The 25352-nt window shown below is 43.8% G+C and overlaps 1 protein-coding gene and 1 long non-coding RNA gene across 3 annotated transcripts; one reads left to right on the top strand and one right to left on the bottom strand.

The window, feature by feature from the left end:
• Positions 1 to 10273: 10273 nt before the first annotated feature.
• Positions 10274 to 13853, bottom strand: LOC127340704 (uncharacterized). Of its 2 annotated transcripts, XR_007874739.2 has the most exons (4): positions 13715 to 13853; positions 12915 to 13042; positions 11211 to 12062; positions 10274 to 11126 (listed from the first exon to the last, which is right to left on the bottom strand). It is a non-coding gene; the product is annotated as an uncharacterized lncRNA (long non-coding RNA). The 2 variants fall into 2 exon arrangements; XR_007874738.2 differs by lacking the exon at positions 13715 to 13853 and having other exon boundaries at positions 12915 to 13308.
• An 8283-nt stretch (positions 13854 to 22136) lies between these two features.
• Positions 22137 to 23186, top strand: LOC127339043 (uncharacterized). Its single transcript, XM_051364946.2, has one exon. The coding sequence runs from the start codon at positions 22137 to 22139 to the stop codon at positions 23184 to 23186; it is 1050 nt and encodes a 349-aa protein (XP_051220906.2).
• Positions 23187 to 25352: the final 2166 nt, after the last annotated feature.

The raw sequence follows: 25352 nt of genomic DNA, 5'->3' as shown, positions 1-25352 counted from the left end.
TTTTTAATTCCAAAACTTCAATACCCAGGCCCCCCTGATCTTTCGGCCTACAAAGCATGTTCCATGTAGATAGTCTATATCTTTTCTTTTGTTCATCCGATTGCCAGAAAAAATTGGATCTATAGAAGTCTAATCTTTTCCTAACCCCCACTGGGATTTCCATGAAAGATAACATGAACATTGGTAAACTTGTTAAGACCGAATTAATGAGAACCAATCTATCCCCATAAGAAAGCATTTTACTCCGCCAGCATCCTAGTTTTGAAGCAAAACGACTCTCAACCGGATTCCATTCAGCATTTCTCAAAATTCGGTGATGGATAGGAATACCAAGATATTTAAAAGGTAGAACTCCTGCCTCACAACCAAAAATTTGCATATATTGATCTTCGGTATCCTTTGCTTTACCGAAACAAAATATCTCACTCTTATGAAAATTAATTTTTAATCCGGAGAGTTGCTCAAACAGACATAAAATCAACTTCATATTAAGTGCTTTGGCAATGTCATGTTCCATAAATAAAATTGTGTCATCGGCATATTGTAATATTGAAATGCCGCCATCAACCAAATGAGATAAAAGCCCCCCTATTTGTCCCGCTTCCTTAGCCCTAGCAATAAGAGTGGCTAGCATATCCGCGACAATATTAAAGAGAATTGGAGATAAAGGATCTCCCTGTCTCAATCCTTTCCTAGTCTGGAAATTGTGACCAATATCATCATTCACCCTAATTCCCACACTCCCTCCTTGAACATACTGTTTAATCCGATTACACCATATTTCATCAAACCCCTTCATACGCAAAACTTGTTGTAAAAAGGGCCATTTTACCTTGTCATATGCCTTTTCAAAATCAATTTTAAAAAGAACACCATCTAGTTTCTTTCTATGTAATTCATGTATAGACTCATGAAGCACAACTACTCCCTCCAGAATATGTCTACCCGGCATAAACGCAGTCTGAGTAGGTTTAATCACATTATGAGCTACCTCAGAAATACGAATGGTGGCAACCTTAGTAAAAATCTTAAAAATCACATTAAGTAGACAAATAGGGCGGTACTGTTGAATTTGTGTCGCATTATCCTTTTTTGGAAGCAGAGTAACAACCCCAAAATTTAGCCGATGCAACGGTAGTTCTCCTCTTTGGAATGAAATAAAAAGTGCCATCAAATCCGATTTTATTACTTCCCAAAAAGTTTGATAAAATTCCGCTGGAAAACCATCTGGTCCTGGCGCTTTATTATGCTTCATCTGTGAAATCGCCTCATACACTTCCTTGAATGAGTAGTCTTTGATCAGAGTCTCATTTTCAGTCGTTTAATCTTTCTGTGCTCTCAAGTTCATCCAAGTTCCAACCTCCTATCCCCCGCAAAAAAAAAAGTTCCAACCTCCTATAATTTCAGTTCAGTTCGGTCAGACTAATCTGCTGCTAACAATCCAAGTTTAATTTCAGTCCAGTGGCTTCATCAGGGATCAAATGTAGTGCTAGTGCAATATTGTAATGCCAAATCTGCATCTTTTCTGTGGAAGATCGAATCGAATTGCAGCAAAATTGGGGATTATGGGCATGCTAGTATGTTTTTTTAATCTTGTTCAGTGATGCCTTTTCTTGATCCTAAGATAGCAATCCGTACTAGTGCGCGCATCCCAGTTTGTTAACCGTGTGATCTGCAACTGCATGCTGTAATATAACAGAGTTCTGGTCTGTTTGCATCATAGCAATCATATTCTGTGATCAACTTGATCACCATGGAACTCATGAACACTGCAGCCTACATATGCCATGTAATATATGCCTCATGTAATGTGTGCAATCTTGGTAACCTTTTCTAGGACTTGAGAAACATTTGTTGTGTGGTCAAAGATGAATATAGATTTGGTCAGATATCCTTTAACCACTCCACTTCTATTTCTTGAACATTGCAGTGTGTCTCATTAACTTGTAAATAGCATAAATAGCAGTCCAGCTTAGGTTAAATTTTGAAGATTTTGTGGATACAAAAAAAACATAAACTTTGGAACTCATGAACACTGATCACCGTGGTCTGATTGCAGCATAGCAATCATATTCTGTGATCAAATGATCACCGTGGAACTCATGAACACTGCAGCCTACAAGCTGGTTACTTACCTGGGAGCATCAGGGATGGTATGCTGTCCCTTTTTCCAACATGACATGTAATCTTCTGCCTCATGTAATGTATGTAATCTTGTCTCTATGAGAGATAATTACGAGTATGTTTCCTAGGAAGCCCCCTCGGGTGGCCAGCAGCAAGGACCCGCACCAGGCGCTCAGCTACCTCCACCGTGCGTGCTCCCTTGCCAGCCTTGCCACAAGCACATCGACTTCGCCGTCGCCGTCATCTCCACCTTCCTCGACCACAAGGAGGTCGCCCAAACCACCGAAATGGCCGCCGAAGACGCATACATCTTTGAGGTTTGTTCTTACACTATGTACTGCCTTTCCTGCTACCGGCATTGTGATCCCATTGCATGGATACAGCTGTCCAATTCATTGTGTTCATCTCACTGCAGGAAGGGCCCTATCCATCAGATTAACAAGCTTGTTTTCGTCACACCTGATCGAGAATCAAGCAGTAGAAAGGGGATGGAATCCCATTGCGTTGGCGATCGAAGCCAGCTCGCATCAGTTCTTTAATCTTTCTATGCTCTCAAGTTCATCCAAGTTCCAACCTCCTATAATTTCAGTTCAGTTCGGTCAGACTAATCTGCTGCTAACAATCCAAGTTTAATCTCAGTTCAGTGGCTTTGTCAGGGGTAAAATGTAGCACTACTGTAATGCCATATCTGCATCTTATGTGTGGAAGATTGAATCGAATTGCAGCAAAATTGGGAATTTGGGCATGCAATGTTTTTCAATGTTGTTCAGTGATCCCATTTTCTTAGATCCTAGGATAGCATTCCGTACTCATCCCAATTTGTTAGTGGTGTGATCTGCAAGTGCATGTTGTAATATAATAGTGTTCTGGTCTGTTTGCACTATAGCAATCGTATTATGTGATCAACTTGATCACGATGGAACTCATGAGCACTGCAGCCTACATCCTATGTAATCTTCTGCCTCATGTAATGTACTAGGAAGCCGTGGCGCGGCGTGCTGGGAAGTAATTTAGTGTGATGGTACGTAAGCGTGATGTATTTTTGTACTTTAAGTTCAGTCTGTGAACCGTATTCGATATAAGCTAAGGTTTGTGGTTAACAAAATTTTCTCTTTGGTACCATTGTATTATGCATTGTCTAAAAGAAATGGTTTGACTTGCCAATTTATTTGTAGTTTCAAGATAGATTGATATGGTGGTTCTTGAGCTTATGGCAAAAGTGTGGGTGGTATGAGAATCATCCTAATTTTACAGTGTTGATTATGTGTGTTGATTGAGACTGTTGTGATTTATTCGAGAATTGTTCTCAGCCTGGTAGATCGTTGAGGGAAAGCAAATTTTAATACAACCTCCGATCCATATTAGTTGATTCAACTTTGTCTAGGTTCGTATGTATATAGTTAAAGTTTTAGACTAAATACATGCGTATCTAAATAAAATAGAGTCAACCAAGCGTATCTAGATAAAATGGAGTCAACCAATATTGGTCGGAGGGAGTACTACATTCTTCATAAAACTGGTATTGTTGTGCGTCGATGGGGATATTCAGTTTGGTAAAGCGGCTACACAAAAGATTTCACAGAGTGGCATTTGTCACAATCATACAAATGCAATTAGTACCAACATATCTTTCACGACGGCATGGCAGCATAGCCTGCACATGACAACTCTTGCCGTTGCCAGTAATGCCATGGTATGAAGTAACGGAAATCTGTTTCGGCTCATACCTCCAGATGATCATACTATCCAAACCGTCAAGTGCCCTCGGGATCTCTGCTGCTGGCATGTATTTTGTCAGGTATGCCATTGTACAAGGAATTTTGGACAGTGTTTGGTCCCACAGCTTCAGTCACGAACTTGTACCAGTCACACGTTAGAGCTATAATTGCACATGACGGCATCACAATTTCTTGTACCAAATCATGTACCGGCACCCAACCCCATTAAATGACTCCCGTCCTCGCTTCCCCACACCCAATCTTCTTCTTTCTTGTAGCTCTTCCAAGATTTCCCCTAGGGCGAAACCCTACCCAGATAGCTGGAATTGATTTCAAATTCAAAAAAAGGCACTGTACATCTAGTCCAGCAGCTTGGCTAACCACAACGATGTGGTAGAGATATACATCAGCAGCTGCAGTTTCTAAAGTTAGATAGGCCGGGACCTCCACAGATTTCAGTGTGCATCACTTTTTTGCGGGAAAAAAAGGCCCAACACATATTCTTGGTTTACAGTTTTAAACAACACAGGAAATAGTTAAATGATCTTAGCAAATTGGGAAACAACATACATCTTGCAAAGTAAATAATGTCTACTGGAACATGTACAATAGTGATATTATTTTGATACCAGTACTGAGCTCCAGAAACTTATACAGTCACTAGGTGGACAACAATTGTTGACAGAACTGAAGTTACAAAATCATCATGCCATTATCACTGTAGCTTGCTTCGTGCAAGTTGTCTTCCGATGTCCAGCAAACCCACAGTTTGTGCATTTTGGAACCTTCCAAGGCTGTTTCGGAGCGTCGCCAGGCCGCGGACATGTCGTTCTCTTGTGTCCATCACACCTGCATATTGTGTAGAAGCGTGTATCCGGTGGCCTCGTAGAACGCCTTGTCCCTGCTTGTTGTTGGTCTCCCAGCTCCACAAGTCCACATTGGTGCTCCAAGCCATCGAGCCTGTTTCCCGTTTTCTCCACATTGCCTCCCTTCTCAATTGGCAGCTCCACAAGATTACTGTCAAAGAGGCTGTCAAGTTCTCATATGCGCATCGACAGTGGCATTGCCCAGCCTGACAAGCTTCAAGTGCTTTCTTGTACAATGAAGAATGACGGTACATGAATGACCTGGTTGAGGCATGATCGTTCTGGTAAACCTGTAGGTGCTCCAGCAAAACATCCCTAGCATCTCTAGTCCATCTCTTCGGTACGTGCCTTTTAGGTATTTCATCAATTCCTAGGTAGTCCATAACCTGAATACAAAAAACAGTACTTCAGTCCTATATGACACAAATTCAGCTCTTCCCTTTTAAGTTGCCATAATAATTCGGAGAAAGTACAATCCGCTAACATAGTCACTGACCTTAATAGCATGGCATCAAACAATCCCCATGTGCTAGGCAACATTCACACTCAAAGAATTCACCATCGTCCACCAACTTCACCTGAAAAACAACCCTGCTCCACTTCTCTCTTTTCTGTGGTTTACTATGTTTTGCCAAATATAGTTCCCTTTCTCAACCTCTTCAATCCGATATGATCCGGCCATGAACAAATTGTGGCCAAATTGTTCGAACATAGCACGAGTGTAGACCTTGCTTGCATGCTCTTCTATTGAAGGATTAACATGCAGCACTGCCCTCGCCTTGTATAGCAAGATGGGGAATGATCGACCCAAAGATCATTGATATAAAGTGCACAAGGTTATCCACTTTTTCACCCCCTGGCATATTAGTACTGTACTTATTTATTTGCATTTCCTTGACCATCCTGATCAACTACCAGGGACGAGTCCAGACTATGTATTCTGCACTTATGAAGGTTCTGCAAGGGCGAACACCTAAAATCTCCCATCACAAAGGTGACCACCAATAATGAAAGGTATATTCTTTAGATTCCAAGCTTATCTCAATGACCTTAGATTCACCCTTTGGTCTCCAGAAGAACTTCAGCAAGACAAGGCACGATGTACTACACGAGGCCATGAAACTACACGAGAATCACCACCGCCAAATAATGCCCTCTGCCTAATAATGCCCTCTGGACTGTGCTCGCAGCTCGCTCCCAGCAAAAGTGCATACAGGGGATTTTCAAGGACGCCCAACCATGAACACAATGCGGCCATTTTCCATCATCATACTCTCTAATGTTGGATTACATAATAAATTGCAGTGGCCAAGCAAGCTTTGTACAGTGTCTACATCAGATCATTCGGAATAGTTGGTTTATGACCAAAATTAGACTTACCTTTTGAATGTACCGGCACTTTGTATTTTTGGAGACTAAAGCTTATTCAAAAAAAAAATCATGACAGCTCAGATGTAATTTTTGCTTCGATGCTGCCATGGCCAGAGGTTTTAGGCCGCGAACGGATCATTGCCGGTTGTGACATTGGACGAGTGCTATACCTTACTGGTTTACCATGTCAAATTTCATTGCATAAAAACATTTTTATCATCTCAGGTCGGCCTGCTTTGGACCTGCCACTGGCATTATTCTGAATCTGACACCAAACAACACCTACCGGAACACCTGCTTGATTCAACAAAATCGAGCCTGGTTTTGATGGAGACCGGGTTACCACCAATGAAAATCACGGCCGATATGGAAGTGCAAAGAACAATGAGCAAATAAATCGAAGAAATCTCATACCTTTCTACTGGATATAGCGGAAAATGCATCCCAGATACATCACAGGTCGCGGCGGCGAGTCAGCACCTGGCAGAGCCGCCTTTCCCCTCCACCACAGCAGCCACGCCACTCTGTTCCTTCCGCCTCAATAAGGACTACATAACGGTCGAGTCACCGAACTCGAACCTAGACAGGTCGAGGAGAAGTTTCCTCAATCAAAATCACGATTAAGATTTCCTAATAACCCCTAGGAAAATCACACGAGATGTTAGGCGCAAGATCTGCTAACCTTTCTACCGGATTCGTAGGGAAATCCATGGCTCCAACCTCCAGTAGTAGGCGGCCACGCTGCTCCGCCGACGCGGTCGCCAAAATTTTGCTAGCTGCTCACTCGTTCTTAACACCTTACAGCCACTCTAAGTAGAAACTAAACGCAAGACGAAATCTTGGACCGGCAGTCCAGATTTTCTTCCAATTTCCTGCTCCACCGGCTCAAGAAAATCGTCGTTACCTCATGGACGGAGGAGCTCACCCACATCATTTATTGGTCTACGTACTGACGAACAGTGCGCCCCCTTTACTGGTATAGCTCATTTTCAAAGTGACGACCTCGCCTGACAAAACCTGACATAACAGATCCCCACACAATACTGGACGGTGGAGATAATATGATCATCTGGTCATATGAGCCGAAACGCCACGTCCATGAAGTAAGCCAATTATTACTGCAAAGGAAAGTAAGCTATATCCCAAAGTGTGGGACCAAATATATTTCTCCACATTCAGAATTTGTAGATGATAGACACACATAAAACTTGTACTGTCTAAATTGCAGTGACAATATGGGACATATATGTTATGTTGTGATGTGATGAAATGTAAGGGTACATTGCCCCTATGTGTGGTTTTGGTAATTAACGACAACCCCTATGGAGTAATGTTTTCATTGAGTTTATATGAAGGAATATTCCATAGGTACTACTTGTATTCCATTGTTGGATTCAAGTATGGATGCCATGAAGATAAAGATATACCTTGTGTATTGGCATCAAGATCATCGATTTGAAGATATATATGTGATATGATCAAGAATAAGAAATGAAGATAGAGTTCTTATGTGGAACTCAATATTAGCCATGCTCTATCTTATGTGATAAGCAATGAATGATCAAGATCTTGAGAGCTTGATTCCAAGTGAAGAATTCTTTATACACCTCAAGATAGTATGATAGAGCATTAGAAGATACAAGGTTGACCAATACAAAGAGTGGAGAATAGATTCAAGTTTGGTCAACACATGAAGCATGAAGAATATGCCACGTGAAGTCACGTGGTATGGTAAGCCTTGTCAATTATGCTTCATGAACGAACCCATCATATATGTTCCCTTGTGTTGTCTATGTGGGTTAGGTATCTTTCCATGGGCATGCATCAAAAGTGAGATCTCATATATCCCATGAGAGGATGACGTCAAGTGGTGATCGTCATCAAGGTTGAGTTGGGAAAGTTCAAGTTGAGCATCTCAAGATGATCATATGCTTGAAGCTTGCCGTCCATTTGGTGATAATGGACATGTGAAGATGTGCATCAATGGAGCTTTCCCATCATGGTGTATGGGGGAGCAATTGAGAGTCTTCACGAAGCAACAGTGATCAAGTGAGGCATTCCGGCTTGAGTGGAGCTTGAAGAGCTATCATCAAGATCAAGCGGGATGCGCAAGGCAAAGGTATGGCCTTGCTAGGTTTTCCTTTTACCGGTCTCAAGGTGGTTGTTGGGAGACCGGATTATAGGATAGATAGCCGCACTATCAAGAGGGGCTTTCGGTTGGGTAACTTGATCACATCGTCTTAGGGAGCTCAATCATTTGCATACTTTGCATATCCCTATTGCTTCTTGGTGTTTCTCTGTGAGAGGTTCTTACTCTTGTTGCTAGCTTTACAACAAGCCCAAGTTCATCGAAAACAGAATCCGCATGCATCCTCTATTGCGTTTTCGAGTTTGGACGTCTTCACCGTTTCTTAACGGTGGGAGACTCCCTCTCTAAAAACATCTAAAAATATCCTGTGAGGAGTCTCCATATTTCCAACAAAATTGATTTCATGTCAATCGGGGTCCGGACACAAAAGTTATCACAGTTTTTGTATAACATGTTCTCATGCTGGCCCGGTTTCTCGCCCGGCGTGACCGGCCATCCCACCGGATGGCACGGTTCAAACCGGCCCCTGGACTGGTGCCAACCGGGCACTATCCAGTAAGTTTTCCAGCTTCTCCCGGTGCTGGTCCGGTCTGTGGTCCGGTTAGGACCGGCCGGGTCCGGCCCATGGCCCGGTCTGACCGGTCTCCTCGAGTGTGCTAAGCTGAAACTCACCCAACGGTTATATTTCTCCCTAGACTATAAATAGGCCTTCTTCCACCTTGGGCTGAATAAGTTCTTCCACTCTCTCTCCTCCATTGTTGACTTTGAAGAACTTGCCCTATCTCTTGATTCTCCCCATGATTCTTGCTCATTCTTGAGGGATCTAAGAGAGGAGATCTAGATCTACAATCCCCACCAATCCATCTCTCCTCTAAGTGAGGGGAACTCTTTAGATCTAGATCTTGGAGTCATCTGTTGATTTCCTCTTTGTTCTTCCTCTCTAATCTCATCCTAGCATTTTTTTTCTTTGATGGGATTTGAGTGTGAAGGATTTGAACACCTCTAGTGTTCTTGCTTTGCATCATTGCATAGTGTTGAGCTCTCCACCACGATTAGTTCGAGTGAGAGACCATGAGCTTGTTACTCTTGGAGGGAGACCTCCTAGTTGGCTTGGCGGTTGGTGCTCCGGTGATCTCTTCAAAGAAGATTGTGAAGAGGCCCGGGCTTCTCCTTCGTGGAGCTTGTGAAGTGGTTGTGGAGCTTGCCATCTCCGGAGTGGAGGAAAAACTAACCATAAGGAAAGGGCCATTATCCTTCGTGGGTGTGGCTCGGAGAATAGGGTGAGCCTTCGTGGCGTTGGGGAATCCTTCGTGGGACCTCCACTCCTCCAAACGTGACGTACCTTCTTGCAAAGGAAGGGAACACGGGTATACATCCTCGTCTCCGCGTGCCTCGATTATTTCTATACCCGAGCTTACTTTCCTTGTGATAGCCATCGTGCTTGAAGTACATATATCTTGCTATCACTTGTGCTTCATATATCTTGTGCCTATCTTTCTTAGCTCTACTTGTTATTGTTGCACTTAGTTGAGCCTAGCATATTTAGGAGTTGTGCTTGTAAACTAAACGTTAGTTTAATTCCGCATTCTTACAAGCCAAATCCGCAAGAGTTTTTAAAACGCCTATTCACCCCCCTCTAGGCGATATCTCGTCCTTTCATGAAATACATATGGACTAAACTTATGATATCATTAACAACAATGATGGCACACCACTTAAAAAGAGCCTACACAATCCTTACTCTAGGTATGTAACCAACCTTTCAAGGAGCAATACTCAGCTGCCCATTACAATGTCATTATGATTGTCAGATGTTGCTGTAACAACTAAAAAACTGCTAGTTGATACAACAGTTTTTTTTCGATAAAGAGTTGATACAACAGTAGGTCATTCGTGATAGACCTTCATGCACGAGATATGAAAAAATGTTGTACAGATAATTGCATAAGCTCTATGACAGAAAACTGCAAGAGTTATCACAGAACCACTCATTGAAGGTGAACGCCAGCAGCACATACCGTGCACTTCAAGAATGTCAATGAAGAAGTTGTTCATATGAGGCGCTTCCCTACTTGCCTTGGCCTGGAGACAACACAATCAGCAACTGCAACTGCTAGTTTCTATGTACTCCATTTGGAACCATCTCAACTGTCAGAAAATTAGTATTCAGTTTAACCATCTAATCAATGCCAACTGATTGGTCTTGGTGTGCACAAACCAGCCTTGATACAGATAAAAAAATCATCATGCTTTTGAAGGTTCATCCGAGCAACCAAACGGGTCGCTACAGATGTTTCTGTTGGACACATGTATGCATTTAGCGCTCCGCGTCAATGGCTTCCTTCAACATCCTCCCAAGTGCAAAGGCAATAGGGGGAGGCACGACATTGCCAAACTGCTTGTGCTTGCTCTGGATGGCCCGACAAACTGGTAGCTGTTTGGAAATCCCTGCACATATGGATAAGATCAAAACAAATTTTCTACCATCCTCTGCAGTACCTTGAAGATGTGTAGGGTATTTGTATGCAGATAGGGATGGACCTACAACATCTTAGCTTACATGAGACTATGCGCGGACTGTGACAACCCTGCCTCGAATTTCCCTAAGAAACCAGCCTCCCAAAGAGCCCTTTCCACTGGTTGTGCCTTTGAATCATGTCCACCATTTTTCGAGAGCTCAACTTACACACAGGTTTCGAGAATTAAAATCTCATGGACAAAAGGAAGGCGTAGACTGAGATTGACAGAAACAAAACAAATGCAACTGTAAAGTAGAAGACGGTAACATTATCTTCTCATCTGGTTGGTCATGCCAGTCACGGCTAGGTCACGTTGGAATGCATTTCCATATCTGAGATGGTTTACCTTGGTCATCTGCTTTGACATGTGATCACTCAATGCAATCATACTACCTCTTATCTTCTTCTGGAGGCAAGAGACAGTTGCGACTCCAATTATCTATCAAAAGGAGGGAAATGACTTAACATGGGGATCAAGAGCAAAAAGGAAAGAAAAACATAATGACGTTGGAGTAAGAGTTACCTCAAGTATGAGTTTACATGAACCATTTTTCACTTCTGGCAAATCCCCAATTATATCTCTAACAATTATTGCATGGAAAGGTGCCCCACCAACAGTGCTTTTGGCAGTCGCATATTATTTACAAATAGGTAATTTTATTTTCAATTCATGGCTAGCAAACACATGCATTAGTCCTAGCAAGCTAGAAAGAGTCAAAGCAGCAACCCAAATGAAAGCCCTTTCCTGAACCGTGCAACACTAAAAATCTGAGCTTCTAAGATTCCAAACCGAGAGTTGATCTTGCCATGGATTTTCTGGGATGTTCCTCATACTCAAATGCTCATTTTGCAATGATACACCTACAGAATTTAACAATGAGAAAATAAAATATTAATTTGAGGACCAATGTTCATGTTAATCAATATTACCGAAGAAAGTGCATATCAGTTTGCTGCCACCCCGGCGAACCCTCCTCGACTAGCAAATAACATGAATGGTTGCTATAAGGTTAGCTCTGGGCACCTCTGTCCACTTGCTATGATCAACTTCATCATTTTCACACATATGCTTTTCCTTGTTCTTTTTCAAAGCATCAGTTTCCTTTAGTATAACAACCATGAGCTTCGTACTTGAAGGCAACTTTTTCAGGCATGCAACATACATTCACTTTACCATCAAATATAGCAGTAACTAAATTAAAATGGTACGTCAGCTAACTAACCTGCTCTAGTGGCAGGATCATAGAAATTCTTGCAGAGGGATATATATGTTGAACCATCACTGGAAGGTCTGAATTAGAGAGATCCATGTTCTTCTTGACCTCACATTTTCCCTTATTACACACATGTTTATTATATCCTCACTACAGTATATCTGAATCAAGCAAACAAAGGTTAAAATAATGTGTTGAGGGCAATTAACGGAGAATGATGTACGAAGTTTTTCGGAACTACAGATAAGATTCTACAGTAGTCCTTTGCAGAGGTGTTGGTCTTGTGCATGGCATAGCCAAATATCACAAGACTAACTGTCAACGCTAGAAGGGCATCATGCTAACACTTAATAGACAACATAAATTAATAATTTATGTTTATTTAATAGCTATAGCACTTCAACTGAACTCGCATTTCTTCCGCAAGTTTGCTGCATAACCCAATCCAAAAGCACTTAAAATTTATCAGGGTGGGCTGGTAAATTTGGTAAATTAAGTCAATCTAGTAACAAAATTTTCAATAATCACCTCTAGGAAACCATTAAATCTATTTGGAATCGAATTTCGCAGAAGACATGAGACACAACCACACATGCCAAAATGAGGGAGCGCTAGGAAACATAGAAGGATGCCGATTGCAGCTAACATCAAGAAGCACCATCTACGGGGCGCAGGTTCCGTTCAGACCGCCATAGTCACCGAAGATGAGCATACCATGCAAAGGTCTGTAATATTCTCTTCAATAACATTCTTCAAGTGATTAGGTAAAGGCTTAAATCAAGCAACAACTCGAAAAAACTCAATTTTTGTAGGTTTATCATGTCTTAAAGCTAGCTCTTCCTAGAATTTGCTTCCATTCACTCATACAGTATATACACCAAACAATTCTGAAAATATGGCCACTCAATTTTTGTAGGTTTATCACGTCTTAAAGCTAGCTCTTTCTAGAATTTGCTTCCATTCACTCATACAGTATATACACCAAACAATTCTGAAAATATGGCCATATATACCTAGTTCTGTTTCCTTTGAGAGGTGCAATGGTCTTCCTTCTAAGCATGTCAATGGTGCGATATGAGTAGCCAGTACGTGAGATTTGACACCTTCCTTGAGCTCCATATTACCAAAAATATCTGCAACACTGATAAGTAAACCTATGATAAAACATATATAGTTCCATAATTTTGGGGACAATATAAGAATTGATGCAGAACTGATCTAAGATTAGTTTGGCTCAACCCCAACTGCAAGTGCACTGAATACACACCTGGGAAAACTAAAACAGATAACATTTTTTTGCAAAACCTTCATTCAAACTAATGTATGGTATAGTTTGGCAATAGGTCAACAGAGGGGAAACGACATCATCGTAATAAGATGAAAAAAAATAGAGGAACCAACACCACCTGCGCACTTAACCAGACATTTATCAAGACAGATTTTACGCCATGGGTCAAAAGCAATAATGTAAAATATCATGAGAAAAAGTTGGGTACAGTACCTATATCTTGCCCCTGATATTGAAAGAATTCTTTGTTACATTAATTCAGGGTACTGAAATTCAACGTTGAACAGGTGAAAAAAAAATCCAAGTGCTCAGACTATACTTTTGTAACATAGATAATCCAAGTACTCACAGTCAGACTTAAATTCGCGGTTATATCCAAATACTGAATATGTTACATCTCATTTTTAAATCAAAAGTACGTCCATATTAGTCCCAGGGATCTGTACATGAGCATTGACACGGCTCAAAAAGTTAATCTAGAAACGAATCAGAGAAAGAGAAAAAGGCTTAGCTGTAGACACATACCTGCTCTTCATCGTCGCCAGGATATGCTACTGCTGCTTGGCCTGCAAGGAACGGTTAGCTCCTCTGGTGCTCACCCAGATGGCCAGACCCTGGCCGCTCCTTTTACCGGACAAACTTGGTAGTAGAGGCAGGGACGCGCTCGCGACCAGAGATTCGCCGGCGCGCGTAGCTGCTCGTCACCGCCAGAGACGTGGTGGGCACGAACGTCTCCATCCTTGTATCTTTCTTCAGTATTCAGTGTTATTTCATCATTCATCAGTTTTCAGTATTTCTTCAGTTTATCATCAGTATTCAGTATTTCTTCTTTCTTCAGTATTTTCTTCAGTCACTCAGTTAAAGCTCAGTCTTTACTTCAGTTTATATCTGTTTCAGATTTCGTTAGTTTGTCTGTCTCAGATTACTTCAGTTTTTTCTCTCAGTCTTTCTTCATTCATAAGTTTTAATTCTCGTCAAATTCTCTCGGTCCTTTGCTTCAGTTTTTTAGTCTTTCATTGTTTAGCTAAGTTTTATCTGTCATTTCTAGCTCAGTATTTCTTCATTCTTGATTTGTCACCTCCGTCACTCATTTCTTGACTTGCTATCAGTCTTAAATTATTTAGCTCAGTCTTCCAATCTTTCTTCAGTAATTCATTCACTCATTAGCTAAGCTTTCTTCAGTTTTTCTCTGTCTCAGATTCTTCAGTGTCTCTACTTGAGTTATTCTCTCGGTGTTCTCAGTTTCAGTTTTATTCACTCGGTGCTCTCAGCTTCTTAGTTTTAGTCTTCATTGTCTTGTTAATCTCATTCATTGTGTGTGATTTGCTTGTTACCTTAGTCTTCAGTTTCAAGCTACACCACTTCATATATGTGCTCCAGGTTTGCACATTCTTAGAAGTTGTATTTGCTTGTTGGTACATCACTTCATATATGTGCTCCAGGTTTGCACATTCTTAGAAGTTGTATTTACACCACTTCATACTTTTTACGGACCATCTATCTGCTACATCATCGGCTCTGCCTGTGAGGCCTTGTATGCACTCATGCAAGACATTGATGGCTACGGACACAAGCACACATGGTAGTTTCTCACTGCTGCACAGTCAGTTGAATATTTTTTCACCCCATGTTAGGCCTTATGTATCATAAATGGGATATCAAGTCTTTTGCTTGCTAAGTTTTTCTAAATTTTTTCCTCGCTGAAATCGTATAAGATGGACATGCATTTTCTAACTCATTTTTAGATTTTTTTGGTTGCAAGTTGCGATAAATGAAGCCAGAGATCTTAGGAAATGCTTCTCCCCTGGTTTTTTGGTTTGTTGATTTCGTTTCTCATTCTTCATTTTCACACTTTTCTGATCATAGGAAACAAGCCATCACAGGCTGATCCTGCGGGTACTAGGCTGTAAGAAGGCAAGCGGGGGAAAGTCTGGTATGTGTCTTCCGCTCCCGCAAGCCCTATTCTCTGTTTTGTCAGTTGCCTTCTTCCTAGTTGCATCCGTGTTCTACCAAGCAAAGTAGGTCATACTAGTATCCACTGCCTTTTATTTCATCATTCTTGCTCAGTCCCTTTCTTCAGTATTCAGTCTTATTTCATCATTCTTGCTACTTTATTCTAACTACTTTATTCTTTGCAGTGGCAGAAGGAGTACTCCCAGGCATATAAGAAGATAACTTTGAATAAGTCCCAGTGCCTTGCTCCTAGTCTAGCTAGTAGCCGTTGTTTGACCTTGCGGCGCGACGTGACAGGTCATTCACTAGTTTTTGTTTCTCAACTGATTCTCCAAAGCTTAGTCTTGTTAGCTTCTGTTTTTGTTGGAACATTAGTCTTTTGCTGTGATTTATACTGTCTGCTATAATATTGTTATTCTTGCAGGAGGAATGGCCAGTGGGTGACGCTCCTCGTGCTGGTGGTGGCGGTGGGGGGTACTGGTGGTGCTGGCGTTGGTTTCGGTCTTTTTGTGGTGCTGGCAGTGGTTTTCGATGCTGGTGTTGCGGGGGCGGTGGTTTTTTGGTATTGGTGGTGCAGGTGATGGTTTTAGTACTGGTGGCCATCAGTACATGTGTGGTAGGTACAGTCCAAACTAACTATATCTTTTTTGCTCCGGAAAATGCATCAGGTTTTTGTCTCCGTTCGTTTTGCGGATCGTCAGCTAACAAATGACCACGGGATGCACAGCCACATCAAGCTCAAGTACGACTCCATGCATGGCCACTGGATGCACAACGACATCAAGCTCAAGAATGACAAGACTCTCCTCTTGGGTTGGAAAGGAAGTTGATTGTCTTCAGTGTCAGGTACTCCTACGTTGCAGGTTCTTCTTTCGAACAGTTTAGCCAAGGTTCTGAGGTATGCTCCTAGTATCTTAGCAAGTGCTGGCATCAATATACATGGCATTCTATTTAGTAGTAAGGTCATAGTATGGATGTACTAGTTTTCAGTCTTCTCAGTTTTTGTAGAGTAGTTTGTCTATAATTTGTCAGTTAACTTAGAAGGAATGGTGGAATTGATGAATTAGACTATATGATCTGATTTTTTTCTGAAACATGCTGCTGGAGCTAGAACCAATTTGAGCAAGACAGTTTCTGTTTTTGGTCAGGTACATGATGTTGATCAACAAGCACAGCTGTAGTAAAAAACCAGATGGATGAAGAGGAGGTGGAGACATACCTGTGCTGAGACGGGAGGGGCCTTCCCAGCAGCATCCATGTCCACGTAGGTCCTTCCTTCGTTGCCATCCATGTCTTTCTTTGGATCTCTCTTGATCTTTGCCCTCTGTATTTCGAGATCCCTTTTTTCCCCTTCTGTTTTCTGATCTCTTTTCCCGGCCGGCGTCACCACTGTGTTGCAGCTACTTTACGTGAGGAGGAAGAAGGAGAAGGAAGGCGACGCGGAGATGTAGTTGTTAGAAGTGGCCTGAAGGCCTAGTTCCTGGCCGAATCTGTAAGGCCCAGGAAGCTACAGCCAGAATGAAAAAAACCAGAAAAAACCCGGACTGATGGTTGTTGGTCCGGACTGAGCGGAGGTGGGGCCTTTTTGACTGAAAGGGGACTGAGGTGGGGGGGGGGGGGGGGGGGAGGGGGAATGAATTGGGATGGGTGAAATCTGACTTGAACCCAATTCCATTTTCAGCTAGATGATGATTAGAGACTCCTTTTTAATAAGATCTCTTGCTTACACATATCGGCCACACATAATTTGTTTCCCAAGCATTACGCTACGCACCCACATATAGAAAATCAACGTCTTAAAAAGCTTCCTTTCATAGCACAAACACAAAGGCTTCAAGGATGGTCAAGGAGGTGCCATGCTCGTTTCCCTAACATGGCATCATTGAAGGACGGGAGGTCACAACAATGAAGTCCTATGCTATTCTTCGAGATAGCTATTTTTCAGCATTGTCAAGCCATTCCTTTGCGATTGAACGATCCACTCCACTCTAGTATAACTTTGACATGATTATGAAGACTTTATGGCACAACCTATTGGTAAGATTGAAAGAACTCATTAAGTAGGTCGGTAGAGACTGAACCACTGATTTCCAAAGAACCTCTTTAGCAATACATGCTAGTTTCTTTTGACTCCATACATGCATCCGAGACCCCACCCTTTCACCGACGTGATCTAATTATTTTATGTTAGGCATCCTAACGGAACTGGAGACCATGATACTCTAAGTTCTAGCATGAAAATCAGAGTTAGCTCAAATTTATGTTCACTAGTATTATCGCACAAAAGACCGGTTGTTGAACACCAAGTTCTCTCAACAAAGAGTACATCCACAATGCTACCATTGTGGCATTTGCCAACTTCTTATACTTTTCATTTGTTCTAGACTTGGCCATTGTTGTTTGTTTTCGTGCACTCCAGAATATGAAATTTGACCGAAAGAAGACCCAAAGCCTCCGGTTTCATCTCGGAATCCTGCCCAATTAGCATGTGAGTATCAAATGACCTTTTATTATTTTTAGCCCGGTATTTATTGACCTCTTAAGATTTATGAGGATTCCCTTAATATGGAGGTGGATTAGTACATTGGTCAACAAAGTTGTCTAGTTCGTAGTGTTTCTTCATAGATCCTAATGCTTGCGTAATTTGAAACAAAATGCCTGGTACTTTCTAGGCATTTTTTTAGACGTCAGTAACAAAAGGGCTCACAAGTTCCCCAAAATTTGCATTTCGTGTGACAGGTAATAAAAGTTCCATCGGCATGTTTTTTTTTTCATTCTAAGAGGGTGTAATTGATTTTTTTTTAAAGCGTCCACATTAAGTGAAGAAACAAGTTTACAAAAATGTCAGCACAATGGCGCCGGTTGAGTAGCATCTGTGTGCAATGGCTCTCTATTACACCCATGTAATTATTGTATTTTTACAAGCGCCTCATTGCAAATATTATCTTGCTCGTGTTTTTTTTTCAACTATTCATTGAGTTTTATAAACTCTCTGATTTTTTATAATAAGCGGTAGTTGATTTTCTGATCCATAGCAAGTATAGCAATGATTTTATATAATTTTATACTAAATTAATGATATTATCATCGATAGAAGAGTGTTATTATTTTCAAATGATAGAATTGCACAGGGGATAATTGTGTCCTGGTGGTAGCTCAGACAGTGGTAGACTGGTGCATGACGCCGGTCAAAAGGATGCACAAGGCGAGCGGTTCTAGTGGGCCCATGCTGCAGACCACATCGACGCCGCGTCCCATCCTTCCCGACTCAGCTCAGAGAGACCAGGCGGCGCGCGGCCATGGAGATGGAGGGAGAGGTGGGCAAGAGGGCGCTAGAGTGCATCCTCATGCCGGCCATGTTCGCCGCCAAGAACGTCCGGGCCCAGCGCGACCGCCTCCTGCAGCTCCGCCGCCGCCTGCAGCCGCACGCCGACGCGGCCGCGGTCCAGGAGCTCGCCGCCGACCTCTTCAAGGTCTACTCCACGGGCCTCAAGCACGGCGCCGGCTACCTCACCTCCTGCCTCCGTCTCGCGTACGACAGCGACGCCGACATCTCCTTCTGCAACCCCGCCTTCGCCTTCATCCCCGACGAGCAGCTCTACGCCGCGCTCTTCGCGCACCGCCTCCCGACCCGCCCGCCCGGCACCCAGACCGAGGCCTTCGCCCGCATCGAGCTCGCCTACCACGCCGTCAACCTGGCCTCGGGCCACCACGTCCCGCGCTGCATCGAGTTCCTCGTCGGCGAGCGGCCGCCCTCTGGCTCCGGCACCGGCAAGCCCGACGGCTGCATTGTCGGCTACCCGGACAACACGGTCGCGGCCGCCACCAACCACATCTTCAAAACCCGCGTCGCCGCCATGCTCCCCCTGTTGGCCTAGACCCGACAGTACTCTTGCCGATCTGATACCAAACACAGCCCCTGCCGCCGAGTGCTTTCCGACAACTACGACGAAGTTGCTTCGGCGAGACACGCACGTACATACGTACTTCCGACCACCACGTACACCTTCAGCTAGCCAAGCAAGCCAAAAGCCAAAGAGTAGCCTGATCGATCTTCTGATCAGCTAGCTACTACTTTTTTTTGAAGCTTTCACCGGGGGGAGAGGATCCCCACCTGAATATATTGCATCAAGAAATGTTTTGTCGGATACATAGGGAGAGGTAGTCCCGCCACAGGTCGGCGTGTACCTTCATTTCCGCTTTCTTGAAGCGGTGAGACCAAATTGTGAAATCCGAGATAATGTTTCTAAGTGTCACCTCAACTGGTTGATCAACTGCTCGGAATACTTTGGCGTTTCTTGCGTCCCAAATCTTGCATAGAATAGTAAGGGCGACAGAGCTCCATATAGCAGCAGGCAATTGGTGAGGTAGCGGTGTGGACCAGATATCTGGGAAGGTGCGAGTGCATGGTGCTATGGACAGCCGCCTCCATACCTCTGCGGAGGACGGACAGTAGAAGAAGAGGTGTGAGCGGTCCTCGACAGGTGCTTGGCATCTCGGGCACTGTTGCGAAGTGATGATGTTTTTGTGTAGCAGGTTCGCCCTTGTATTGATCCTGTCAAGGTGAAGCAACCATCCAAAGACCTTGATCTTTTTTGGCACGTTGGAGCTCCAAATGTGTGAGGCGTCGGGGTCTTGGAGCTGGGTTTGTAGTTGCTTGTAGGCCGCTTTTGTTGAGAATGGTGATCCATCTATCATCGTTCTGATGTCCTGCTCATCAGTAAGGTGTACGTCCTGCAACAGATTAGAGAGAGAAGCAAGTTGCTGGGTCGCTGCATTGGTTAGTCTACACCGAAGGCCAGCAGAAATATCATTTTGCAGAATGTCACATACCAATGCATGGGTTTGTGTATGGTGGGAGTATAGGGCAGGGTAGGCTGTGGCTAGGGATTCTGGAAGGAGCCATTTGTCATGCCAAAAAAGAACCGATTTACCATTATGTACAGTGCAAGAGGTGATCTGGAGGAGTGTGTCTAGGTTCTTGGAAATAATTTTGCTAAGGTAGGAGAGGTTTGAGGCAGTGTAGGGGTTTGGTGACTGGGTTAGAAGCCATTGTTTCCAAGGTAGGTCATGTGAATGTAAGAATTTGAAGCAAAATTTCAGAAGAAGGCAAACATTCTGTGCATTTAAATTTTTTGCGCCAAGACCCCCTCGTAAAGTCGGAACACATAACTTATCCCACGCTACGAGGCATTGTGATCCCGTACATGTTTCTTCCGCAGCCCAGAAAAAAGCTCTACGACGAGCGTCGATAATTTTTAGAACGGAGATGGGGACGAGGAAGGAGGACATGAAATATGTTGGTAGGGCATCTAGAACGGAGGAGAGGAGTACGAGCCTCCCCCCTTTGGACAGGAGAGTGGCGCGCCATCCAGCTAGGTACCTGTCGCAGCTGTCTATAATAGGTTGGAACGCTGAAGGTGGTAGTTTGGTGGCGGAGAGGGGAAGGCCTAGATATGTCTGTGGGAAGGAGGAGACGTGCGGGTTCCCAGGGTGGCGGCAGTGGCTGTCGCTAGATCGATGTGGATATTCATAGGGACAAGAGTTGTTTTATCAAAATTGATGGAGAGTCCAGTGGCCAGCGCGAAATTATGTAAGATTTTCTTTAGGTTTTGGGCAGCCGTCGATTTAGCTACTACTTTCACGTACGCGAAAACATATTGATAGCCAAAGGGCCTTGTCGGTCCTTGGTATTTTTCTATTCAACTCACGGTGGTTTACACGTTCAGGTTACAAGCATATAAATAGCACATCTAGCTAGCTAAACCAAACCTAGTCGGTGACTAACTCTAGTACTACTCGGTTACATCATGTATACTCTGAACCGTGCAACACACGTAGTGTTCCTACCCGGAACGTGTACGTATACATACTCGTATACGAAGACGTATGACGTCGTGCCGGACTCGGAGTGCTTATTCCTAACAATCACCCCCTAAGCACGACGTGTGCTTCACTTCCACCAGGGTCCCAAATGCGCCAGCTGTTTCTTGCGGGCGTCTTCATCGACATTGTTGTCGTCGTTCCTCGTGGCACCCATACCACCGACTTTACCTTCGTCGGCTTCTCCAGAGCTTCACGCGGACAGTCCTCCTTGTCCACGTCTTCCGTCTTCACCGGTTTCTCGATGAACAAACATTGCTTCGTGTGCTTCATCTTCACCGGATTATTTACCGTCCGAAGTTCCTTCTTCGGATAGTAGTCCAACACGCGTCGCATGCGTGCTCGTGTCGGTCGTAGTCGTCTCGTCTCCAGTGCATTCGGAGATAGCACGACATACTCTTCTGCGCCCGACGTCGCACTTGCTTCTTCACTTGCGGATCCTTCATTTGCTAGTGGAGGACCCACGTCGCTTCTTTGCGACTCACCTTTGTAATCTCGTCGAAGTACTTCCTCCCCGAGATTCACAGGAACATGCATGGCTAGCTCCTTGCCTGATGGATGCGATTTTAGCCGATGCTTTTGGCTATAATGATGCACCCCCGTACAAGCTAGCTCATGCATAGCTAGTTCCATCAGATCTAGACACATGTAACGTGTCTGCCTATTTCTTGCTAGGATGTCAACTTCCATCCCGTTTGGTGCAGCCCAAGCTGGGCTTCCTCTCTCTTCTGGCTCAATCGAAGCAACACAACGGCTGCTTTCGTCTGGCCTATTTTTTGCTTCGTTTCTGTTAGGATTTAATTAGTTTACTTAATTAAAGGGAATCCTCCCTATGTAACCGTCGTCGTGCGGTTGCTTCGGCAACCGACGCGACGCTCCCTCACACCCCCACGATCAGTCGCGTCTCCTCTTCGCGACGGTTGACCTTGTATAAATACCCGATTGTCAATGGAATAAAGAACACAGTTCGATTCATTTGCTTCTCTCTCAATCGCTCTCAGTTTTCCTTCGAACACGTTATCAGCACTTGCTCGCTGGAGCGATTCCAACGAAGGCGAACTCGCCGGAAGAAAGAAGAACAAGAGGAGAAGAACAGGGGAAAAGGTAACCGATGGCTCGAGAATTTGAGGCACTCGCCCTCAATGGCCACAACTACCCTACTTGGGCCATGGACACGAAGATCGCTCTTGCATCTCGTGGGATAGTGCGTGCAATTCAGGCTGAGCAGGATCCACTGCCCGCTGGAGTCACGCCACTAACAGATGAACAGAAGTATACCGCCTTATACATTATAAGGCACCATATTCACCCAGATCTCAAGTCTGAGTACTTGGAGGAGGAATCCCCTAGTACCCTGTTTCAGGCCCTCAAAACGAGGTATGAACAGCAGAAGGCAGTTGTCCTACCAGAAGCACTCCATGATTGGACTCACCTCCGTCTTCAGGACTTCAAGTCCATCGGAGAGTACAATCACGAGGTTCATAAGATCAGTTCCAAGCTGCGCTTTTGCGGGAAGGAACCTACTGATGCGGAGAAGATAGAGAAAACTCTGTCGACTATGCTCCCATCTGACAGAATCCTCCAGCAGCAGTACCGTGCTCGCGACTACCAAGTCTATTCCGATCTTATTCATATCTTACTTCAGGCTGAAAAGCATGATGAGCTACTCGCTAAGAATGGCTCTCGGCGTCCGGTTGGTTCTCAACCTCTACCTGAAGTTCATATGAATGTCGCGAACGGACGAAAGTTTGATGGTGGTTTCAAAGGAAAGCCCTCTAACTTCAATGGTAAGCGAAAGCGCAACCGGAACAGGAAGCCCAGAAACTCAGACCGTGGGAAAGGCACCGCAAAGTCCAAGTTTGACAAATCTAAGCTTTGCGACAAGTGTGGATGCTACACGCACCCCACTGACAAGTGCAAGACCCCAAGGCATCTGGCCATTCTGTACCAACAATCCCATGGACGCAACGCACCTCGAGGGAAAAGGTTTGAAGCCAACTTCAACCTTCATCCAGATGGCACCGATGGAGCTGGCTGTTCGCAAGACGTTCCCTCGGGACCAAGCAACGCCGTTACTCTCCTTCCATCAAAGGACCCTGCAGGAACGGAGGACATGATGGTTGAGTACACCTCAACCGACGTGTTTGGAGACTTCGACTAGTCCCGCTACCTCCTTAGTGACTAATATATTCATGTCCATTTGTGATGTTGTAATAGAACATAAGTATTGTTGTCATTTATATTGTATCAGCACTTTGATATAGTAAGATTATGATCTATGTATTTAAATCAAGGATTCTTATTGAAAATTCTTCATTTTTATATATAGTTCTCTACGGGGACAATCCGATGGAAGAGGAATTATGCCTTGTGGACAGTGCTACCACAAACTCCATACTGAGGGAGTTAAAATATTTTCAGACTCTGAAAAAGATGAATGGAGATATTTTAACTATCGCTGGACGCGATACGGTAATTGTTGGCACTGGACGTGCCATATTTACCCTCCCAAACGGTACACAAGTGATCCTTGAGGATGCCTTGTTGTATCCCGATTCTTCACGTACCTTAATCAGTTATCGAGATATTCGTAAGAATGGATTTCACATCGAAACCCATGAAGACAACAAAGAGGAGTATCTCCTCTTCACAAAAGATTACGGATATGGCAAGCAAGTACTTGAAAAAATTCCTTCTCTGTCGTCCGGATTGTACTATACGTACATCAAGCCCGTAGAACATGTTGCTTACAAGGTAATTTTCCAGAATGTTGATGCATTCCAAACCTGGCATGATCGCCTAGGCCATCCTGGTATCGGGATGATGAGGAAGATTACTAGCAATTCCATTGGTCATAATTTGCTTGAGTCCAAATTTCCTCAGTCTTCAGATTTTGTGTGCACATCATGTGCCACGGGAAAGCTTATTTTAAGGCCTTCGCACCTCAAGATACAAGCTGAACCACTTCAATTTCTTGAACGAATTCAAGGAGACATTTGTGGTCCCATCCAACCATTATCTGGACCGTTTAGGTATTTCATGGTTCTTATTGACGCATCTACACGATGGTCACATGTGTGCCTTCTTTCCACACGGAACCATGCATTTGCCAAGATAATGAGGGAAGTAATTAAGTTACAGGCTCATTATCCAGAGAGTCGAATTAAATCAATTCGCATGGACAATGCTGCAGAATTCTCCTCACGTGCTTTCAATGACTATTGCATGGCCCTGGGGATTGAAGTTCAGCACTCTGTTCCATATGTCCACACTCAAAATGGTTTGGCTGAATCCCTTATTAAGAGGATCAAACTCATTGCAAGACCTTTGTTAATGAATTGCAACTTGCCAACCTCGTGTTGGGGTCACGCAGTTTTACACGCTGCTGACTTAATCCAATTGCGACCTACTGCATATCACAGTACTTCCCCTCTGCAATTAGTACGTGGAAATCCACCTAGCATTTCCCATCTGCGTAAGTTTGGATGTGCTACATACATCCCGATCTCACCACCTCAGCGGACATCCATGGGCCCACACAGAAAACTGGGGATCTATGTGGGGTACAAATCGCCGTCGATTATTAAGTACCTGGAACCTCTTACTGGGGACCTATTCACAGCCCGTCACGCTGATTGCATATTTGACGAGGAACACTTTCCGGCATTAGGGGGAGATTTCAAGTACCAGAAAGAATGCCCGGAAATTGATTGGAATGCTATCGCCATTTCAGCCTCTGATCCACGTACCCAAGAGACCGAACTCCAAGTTCGGAAAATCATAAATTTGCAACATCTTGCAAATAATCTGCCAGATTCATTTACTGATTTAAAAGGTGTCACAAAATCCTTGAATCCGGCCAGAAATGCGCCCGAAAGAGTGGAGGTACCAACTAAAACCACTCAACTACCCGTTCCCAAAAAGAGGGGGAGTAGTACGGCCTCTGACCAGGATCCTGCTTCTCGCAAGCAGCAAAGGAGAGTGAGGAGAAACTCCTCAAAGTCAGTAGATGCAAGTCAACTCAACGTTGACAAACACCTTATGGGTAGTATACACCCAGTGGAAGGGCAACCTCCACAACCCAGCTCCAGCTTGCACACACTGGCTGGAACATCGGAACACCTAGACTCACGCGTATTGGGAAATCACGAAGAGTTATCAACGGTGCACGAGATATCCATCAACTATATCGATTCTGGAGAATCATTCAACCGTAAGTCTACGATTGTCGACACTTATTTTTCTGCTACAATTGCAAATACCCTTCTTAATGATCATGATCCAAGGACTATCGTTGAGTGTGAAAAACGCTCCGACTGGCCTCAAT

This window comes from Lolium perenne, chromosome 3 (genome assembly GCF_019359855.2).
Source record: "Lolium perenne isolate Kyuss_39 chromosome 3, Kyuss_2.0, whole genome shotgun sequence".
In the NCBI taxonomy this organism is placed as follows: domain Eukaryota; kingdom Viridiplantae; phylum Streptophyta; class Magnoliopsida; order Poales; family Poaceae; genus Lolium; species Lolium perenne.
Note: the sequence above shows the minus strand (reverse complement) of the source record. Positions and strands in the feature narration are given on the sequence as shown.

Excerpts from the sequence above, each read along its gene's own strand:
- LOC127339043 (XM_051364946.2), top strand. The coding sequence starts at position 22,137 with ATGGCTCGAGAATTTGAGGCACTCGCCCTCAATGGCCACAACTACCCT.